Genomic DNA, 7,784 nt, shown 5'->3' with positions numbered 1-7,784 from the left:
TCTGCACATACACACCCAGGGCTCAGTTTCCTGAGGGCAGCAGTGCGATCTGGTCACTAACTCTAGGCTCAGTTGCCTGAGGGCAGCACTGTGGTGGGACTAATGCTTCTCAGAGGAAAAAGATGGAGAATTATCTCTTCCCTCAGGAATTCCTTACTGATAGTTGGCTGAGCTCCAATCCCACTACCTGGGCAGTTAATACCATCCTTGCCTTTGTATGGGGACTGGGGCTCCTCTTCCTCTTACTTTCCTATTTCCAGCCTGATCCGTCCTCACGACCACGCAAGAAACATAGGAAGAGCAGGAAGGTAAGGACCCCTCGGCCCAGACCCAGCAGAGTGTGATTCTGTCTTCTTTTCTATTATTCTACTTTTCCGAGTTACTTGGAGAGACTCCTGAGATGGGAAAGAATAGAATTGTCAGGAGAGAGTAGACCACCATGCATCCAGGACAAGCCAGACCAGGCAGGGGTTAGAGGGACACAAGGATTTCTCCCTGAAGATCTTAGGCCGGAGTCCAGGTGTGGTGGAGGGGTGCAGGACAGCGTCCTAAACACAGTGACCAGTAGCCGAGGACCAGAGGTTAAGAACTACCTCTTAGCGGAGGTCAGGTCCCTGAGCACCAGGTTACCTGCTGCTGGGGCTGGAGTCCCAGCCTCCCTCTGTTTTCTTATCTCAGTACCATGCAGAGCCACGGAGAAGAAGCAAGAGGGGAAGGAGCAAGAAAAACCAGACTCTGAAAGGTGAGTGTCCACCACTCAGCCCTGCATGCCCCAGTTACACTGTCCCCTCCCCCGCCTGCTCTGAGGGCCCAGCCCCACTGTCTCCAGGACACCAGGGCCTGAGCCCATCCCTCAGGAAACAGAGCCCTGGTGGGGGGTTGGGGGATGGGAGGAGGGAGAGCAGAATCCAGAGGCTTCCCAGATTCTGTGCCAGAACAAAGCCCTGAGGGGCTGGAAACCAGTATTGCTCAGCAGGGGCCTCAGGGCCTGGACTGGGAGTGGGACCTGCCACTTCTGCTGTGGACAAGCTGTTCAACTCTGCTCAGATTCCTCTGAGGCCACGTGGTCCTTCCTCCCACAGCAAGGTCATGAACGAGGAAGCACTTTGGAAGACAAAGCGATCCCCATCTTGAACCCTGTAATCACCGTGCGGGCACGTGGCCTTGGACAGTGCTGTTTGGGGCTTCCAAGTCCTATCCCCCAAAGGTCTCCCCTAAAGGGACATTGTACCCAGCCTCTTGTAAGACACCTGGGCCCTGCCATCCTCTGTGACCTGGTCTCCGGTTTCTAGTTTTCAGAGATTGCCTACAGGATCTGGAAGAGGTTCAGGACCTGTTCTCTCTTCTGCAAAGGTAAAGAATCTGCCCCCTTCTCCCCTGGGTGAGCCTCCCCAAGTCTATGGTGTGACCCCGGGCTGCAGAGAACCGCCCCTGGGGGTATGGGAGGGGGGCGGGAGGAGCCATGGGGACAAACTGTGACCAAAGCCCCAGGCTGAGGGACAGCAGGAGCATTGTGACATGGGTGTGGGGCGTGGAGGGCCGTGGGGACCGCTCCTGGCCCCAGCTGCTGCTCACGCCTCCTGTCTCCCACAGCCACCTGTCGAGGCTCTCCGACCAGGGCGGCTATCACCAGTTCTTACATCAAGCAGCCCCTGGGCAGGTGCGCCGAGGGGCACCAGCTGGAGCCAGTCAGCCATGCAGGGAGCCTGTGGAAGACGCTGCTCCCACTGTGGCCCCATCACCTGCCCACGCTCCACTGACGGGCCCCCCTTGGCCTCTGGCCTCCACCCTGCCATCAGGACCAATGACGACCTCAATTTCTGTCGGTTCACAGTCCTCCCTGAGTACTTCCTGGCCAGCAGAGCCTTTCCTCCCCCCGGATGGCTTTTCACACCAGCCCCTTGCTCTTCCTCCTTCCCCGCCATGTCTCCCTCCTTCCGAGGCCTCCCCTCGGCCTCTGACAGCCTCCTTGGACCCAGAGCAGCCGGATTCTCCTTTGACTCTCCCTCAGTGTGACTCAAGGGCACCCCTGCCGTGCCCTATCCCACAGAGCTCAGCTCCACACACACCTTGGTCAGCTGACAGGACAGCTCCTGGCCCAGCCATCTCGGGCCTGGGCCGCTCACGCTACCCCATTTCGGCCCTGTCCTGGTGGCAGGCAGCTGCCAATGCCTGGAACCTGTCCACCTCAACATGCTTGGAGTCCCGTCAAGCGCCCCTGTCCGGCGGCCCACCAGAGGCCTTGTTCTGGGGAGACCCCAGACACAGACAGGGAGAGACTAGGATCCCCCCTCTCAATAACCCGGACATCCAGAAGCTTCTGGAGATACTAACCGCCAAGAGAACAGAACTGAAGTTTTGGAAGGAGAAGGAAAAGAAGGAAAGGTCAAAATACCAGCTGACGTCTTTTGGAAGAATGCTCAAGTCCCCAGGTGATGGGCAGGACACCATGGGCTGCCCGTCCTTCTGGAGCATCAGCGGCAAAGCGAAACAGCTGTTCGGTGCTGAGAAGCCCCCACATCCCAAGATTCCAGGGGACAGTTTGGAGCAGAAATGCAGCCAGCTCTTCTGGGGTCTCCCCTTTCTGCACAGCGAGTCCCTGGTGGCCACTGTTAGGGTGACCGATCCCCCACTGGAGCTCCCATCCGTCATATTCAATGAGCTCTCTCATGCCTTGCCGCTCCAGATTCAGGCCAGCGTGACTCCAGGCCTCTCCCTGACCCAGGACGTACAAGACCCTTCAGCCCCACCCCAACCCTTGACCCAGAGCTTGTCCCAGTCCCTGCCCCTGCCTCTGCCCCAGCCCCTCCCTCTGGATCAGACCCAGCCCCGGCCCCTCCCTCTGGACCAGCCCCAGCTCCCACCTGTAGCTCAGCCCCAGACCCAGGCAAGCCTTGCACCCTCTGTCCCAGTCGGACCGCCTTCTCTGCCACCCAAGATGGGGAGCTGCGAGGTGTCTTGCCCTGTAGCCCAGAAGACACCGTCTTACGTGTCAACTGCCCTTCAGAACCTGGAATGTCACTTCCTGAAGAAGCAACTAGAAAGTGACAAGGTACCCGCTGTGGTGAAAAGATCTCAGGAAGTCTTTAGCCGAGGTCCTCCCAACCTTCCACAGGGTGGGCAGGCCCCTAAGGGCCATGGGTCAGACTCTGTCCTTCCTGGGAACTTGATCGACTCTGAGCTCCGGAAGCAACTGGAGTGGCACCTTTGGAAGAGGCTCATGAAGCAAGAAAGGGGCCCGCCCCGCAGGATCCATTTATCCCGGAAGATACAGCCTCACCAAGAGTTCCAGAAAGTGTCCCAGGCACGCAACTGGCACAGCCCCACGTCCGAGTCTGAGTCTACGGATGGAAGCTGCCAGGCCACGCAGAAGACTGGGTCCCGGTACCCAAGAAGGACCGTGCCAGGAAAAAGCCTGGGCAAGGATTCAAGGTCCGGTGCAGGGAGGATCCAGAAAGATCTACACAGGGGCGTGACGAGCTCTTCAGGGAAGGCTCCAGGAAGAAATCGTGAGAAGTCAGACACAGACTTGAAGCCCTCCACAAGCAGCGCAGAAGAGAAACACCCAGAAAAAGACCGTCAAGCCCATTTCAGGAAATTGGGGCAGTCCAGAGAGGGTCAGGTCCCTTCCCGGCTCACTGCCCACCATGCCTCGGACCTTCCTGGAAAGCCAAGCCCTCATGGGAAACCTGGAAAGCCAGCACTTTCCAAGTGTTGGGAACCCTGCATGACCACTTCCCATGATTTTTCCATCCTCAGTCCATACGCTCAGCAGATGCTAGAAGCACATATCATAAGGTTTAGGGTGAAGCACCGGTGGGGCCTCCCCCTCAAGGTTCTCAAGCCTATAAACATCTTCAAGTTGAAGAAGGGCTTCCTCCTCTCCCGGCCCTCCCCTCCCCGCTCAGCCATCTTTGTATCCAAGGCCGGCTCAGGGACCAAGTTTGTGGGAAATCCTCCTCAGCCCTATCAAGGAGAGGTGATGAAAGAGTCTTATCCCACCTGGGGGGGTCCCCTTGGTGCTCCCCAGCCTACATGTAAGGAAATCCAGCAGACTCTGGAAGGGACCTCACCGGGGGGTGGCCCTCCGGCTGGACAGGAGACCAGGCCACCTTCTCGGACCTTCACATACAGCTTTGTGGGCAGAATCTGGCACAGTGAGACTGCCTCAAGGACTCTTATGAACAGCACCTTGGAGGGAAGTCCAAGTCCAGCAATAGCCACGAAGGAGCCAAGAAGGGCGAATGGGGGTTGGGCCTCACGGGATGTGACCGTGCTAGAACTCAGCTTAGAGCCCCAGGATTTGAGTGCCAGAGAGCCCGGGGAGGTTGAGGAGGCCCCTGCCTGGGGAGTCACCTTAGAACCCCATGTGCTGGACAACAACCAAGGCCTCTCTGGCGAGCTGAGAAGATCGGGGTCTTCAGGGGAAAGCAACAGCCCCCTGCCATCTACTGTGTTGGTCACCCAAGACCCCGAAGAGCTATGTGTTGAGGCTCGGCACAGCGGATCGGAGCCCCAGAAGTTGATGGAGTCAGAGAACCGGCCTCGGGCCGCCAGCCCCACTGTGCTCCTTCAAGACTGTGAGACTGGGGTCCTCCTTCAAGACTGTGCCACTGAGCGTCTCCTTCAAGACTGTCAGTCCAACGTTTTCCTCGCTGCTGACGTCTTGGCTTCTCAGGGATGTCTGTCTGGCTTCCAGAGCAGGTCCAGTGAAGAGACATCTACTTCCCAGGTGCCACGTGGCCAAAGATCCCGTGGCCAGAGCCCCCTCAGGCAGCCGGGACCCCTGAGACTGAAACACCAATGTAAGAGCCGGAGCAGATCATGTGTCCCCCACGAGGAGAGAGAGAGCTCCAGGAGGTCCCCCTCGAGAGAGCCTGCCAGAGGGTTGTCAGAATTGAAGCTCCTCCAGATCAGTGAGGTGAGACGCCCCGTCCAGAGCCAGGAGTCAGCAGAAGCTTCGGGAAGCAAGACCTGTGAGATCTCACTGAAGAAGGAGGCAGTGCCTCCGGAAAACTACTTCAGGAGAAGGATGAAGCACCTGCTCCAGTGGTTCCTTCCCAGTAGAGGCAAAGGATTGGAAGATTCCCTTCAAAAGGGCAAGTCTTCGTCATCCCAGGGCCGGGGACAAGCCACAGGCAGGTCGGCCATGGACAGCACTTCTGCCGAGGCTCAGGTGGTCGTGACTGCTGTGGGGCAGATCCTAGAAGAGAAAATGGTGCCTCACCAGGGACTCAGGGCCCCGGAGTTCAGCTGGTGCCAGAAGGATCTCCAGGCTTCGGCACGCCCAAGTGTCTGCTACCACAGGGTCCTCTCCTACCAAGAGCAGAGGAGGGTGATGAGGGAGACGGCCAGCCCACAGGGCACCCCCAGGGGCCGCAGCTATGCCAACAAGACCGAGTGGGTCGTGTGGCCCTTCCCCGCCAGGGTGCCGGGGGCCCCAGGCAGACCCTGCCAGTGCGGGTCCCTGGTGCCAGGCCCTTCAGGCCTCACCCTAAAGCCACATTGCCCCAGGCACTGCCTCCTTCAAAGATACATCACACCGGGCCAACCACTCTGTGCTGCTCACGCCTTTCCTAGGACGACAACTTTCCTCCAAGAAAAAACGCAAACGGTGCAGAGAAAAACTTTTTTTTCTCACATTAGCACATCCTCTATGGGCTAATGGCTTCTCCATGCCACAATTACTTTGCTTCCCCAAAATACATGTTCTTTTTCTCGTGAGTGGTGCTGGCCTCTGTGTGTGCCCTGCTTTGGGGGGTGGGAAGGATCAGGGTCCACTCTCCCTGATGGCGTGCTTTGGCTTCCGGAACAAATGGGGCCTTGGAGGATGGGTGACTGTGGGGCCCACCCCCGCCTCCTTCCTCATCTCCTTCAGTTTCCACGACAAGGTGAACAAGACCCAGACCGGGAACTCGCTCTGCCCATCCTCTCCTGCTCTCCCTCCACCTGGAGCTTGTGTGGCTGCAGGGAGGGTCTGCCAAGGCAGAAATCCTGCTCGGGCTCCAGGAAGATGGAGTCCTAGGTCAGAGTGGGGCCCACAGTTGGGAGACACAAGGCTGGCCCTGAGGGCAGAGGTGAGAAATCCTGTCCCCCGGCCCGCCCCCGACAGTCTCCTGCGGAGAGTAGAGGATGGCCTCCCTGGCAGCCTTCTCACCCCAGGGAATCCAGTCCTAGCTCTGTCAGCCCCTCTTCTCACACTCGGAGCAGCAAGAGACGAGCTCACTCCCAGCGCTGAGGATGTGTGGGGGCTGCCACAGAGACACCCAGGGACCAGCCTGCTAGCCCCAGGGCACTGAAGGGGCCTGCTAACCGGCAACCCCTTCCCCTTCTGGGGGATGGAGGGGGTGTGGCTGTGGGTGGGGGGAGCTTGTGCTTAGGGTGGGATGCCAGGAAGGAGGCCAAGTGACAGGGTGTGCCTATGCCTGGTGTGACAACTGAGAACCCTTGGTGTCCCACTGCCACCCAAGGGCCCAGAGGGGAGAAGTTAGAGGCCCTGGGGCTGTCCCCACAGGGTCTCTGCCCCACTACAGCTGCCAAGTCCAGGGGTGGGGGGGTAGAGGGGGTGGGGATGGGGGGGTGTCCAGAAGCCACCTGAGCTCCCACATGGACCACCAGGTGCCCAGAGGCAGCAAGGCCTTCAGGCAGAGAAATTAACATCTGTACAATTTTATAAGCTTGTAGGACTGTAGGCCCCAGGATGGACTTGTGGTCTGTGATCTTTACATACACGTGTGGCCCCAGGATGGCTCCCAGGGGACTGGTGGGGATTCAGAGGCCAAGGGACTAGCCTGGCTGCCGGTCTTGGTTACCCTAGAGCCCAGAAGGGCAGGTGGACAAGATGGGGCTCGTCCCACCCCCACCTGGAAGGAACATATCCAGAAGGAGTGTGCAGTCTAGGAGGGTGCCCCCCCGCAGCGTGTCCCGCTCCCAGCCCAACGTCATCCTCCACACACCGCTCTGACGGAGACCCACACAGAGACCGCACTCAGAGACCATGTGCAGAGACCTCCAATGGAGACCCACACAGAGATGGTGCACAGAGACCTCTGACGGAGACCCACACAGAGACTCCACAGAAGCTCCTCACCACAACCCTACACAGACACCTCCACGAGGACTTGCAGGGACAGGGGCTAAGTTTCCGCTTATCATGTTACCATTACTTATTATTACTTATCATCATCCACGTTGTAGACAACAAGCCCTTCTCAGAAACACCTGGAGACCAAGCCCGTCCCACTCAGAGAGACACCGGGCAGCTGTTGCTGTTGGGCTGTGACCAACACCATAGCAGGGGCCATGAACGCCCTGGTACAACGGGGGAGTGGGGAGGACGCCCTGAGGGCAGGCATCCTGCACTGCCGACTCCTATGAGGAGGATCTCCCCCGGAAGCTTGTATGCACCCCATTACAGACCACGCTTCCCCCCCACACACCCCGTGAGGGCCAAGCTTTGCTACACCTCCTCGCAACCCATTTCTGATGGTCTTTGGCCACATACGGAACGGAAAACAGTTGGTTTCCAAAATTTTGTGAAATATACATTAACTGAAAATCTTGTTTTTTAGACTCTATCGGGAGGGCAGAGGGGGAGGAACAAAGGAGAGAGGGAGAAGGACAAGCTGACTCCCCACTGAGCGGTGAGCCCGTGCCCACCAGACCTCAGGACCTGAGATCGTGACCTGAGTTGAAACTGAGAGTTGGTGCCTTAATCGACTGAGCCAGCCAGGTGCGCCTGAGATTTTTGAACTAACTTTCGAAGTATGCAAAAGAGGAGAAAA

At 58.3% G+C, this 7,784-nt stretch overlaps 1 protein-coding gene across 1 annotated transcript; it reads left to right on the top strand.

Annotated features, from left to right (window-relative positions):
• On the top strand, positions 1–5,717 carry LOC123394857 (spermatogenesis-associated protein 31E1-like). The gene is made up of 4 exons (XM_045089635.1): positions 1–308; positions 679–742; positions 1,293–1,353; positions 1,594–5,717. Exons 1-4 carry the CDS (start codon positions 123–125, stop codon positions 5,663–5,665), a joined length of 4,383 nt encoding a protein of 1,460 aa, XP_044945570.1. The 5' UTR covers positions 1–122; the 3' UTR covers positions 5,666–5,717.
• Positions 5,718–7,784: the final 2,067 nt, after the last annotated feature.

The sequence above is a fragment of the Mustela putorius genome, unplaced genomic scaffold (genome assembly GCF_011764305.1).
Source record: "Mustela putorius furo isolate JIRA1106 unplaced genomic scaffold, ASM1176430v1.1 tig00003845_pilon_pilon_pilon, whole genome shotgun sequence".
NCBI classification, from domain to species: domain Eukaryota; kingdom Metazoa; phylum Chordata; class Mammalia; order Carnivora; family Mustelidae; genus Mustela; species Mustela putorius.
Note: the sequence above shows the minus strand (reverse complement) of the source record. Positions and strands in the feature narration are given on the sequence as shown.

Coding starts and splice junctions, on each gene's coding strand:
- LOC123394857 (XM_045089635.1), top strand. CDS start 123: ATGGAGAATTATCTCTTCCCTCAGGAATTCCTTACTGATAGTTGGCTG. Junction 743..1,292: donor GAAAAACCAGACTCTGAAAG/GTGAGTGTCCAC, acceptor TCCGGTTTCTAG/TTTTCAGAGATTGCCTACAG. Junction 1,354..1,593: donor CTGTTCTCTCTTCTGCAAAG/GTAAAGAATCTG, acceptor TGTCTCCCACAG/CCACCTGTCGAGGCTCTCCG.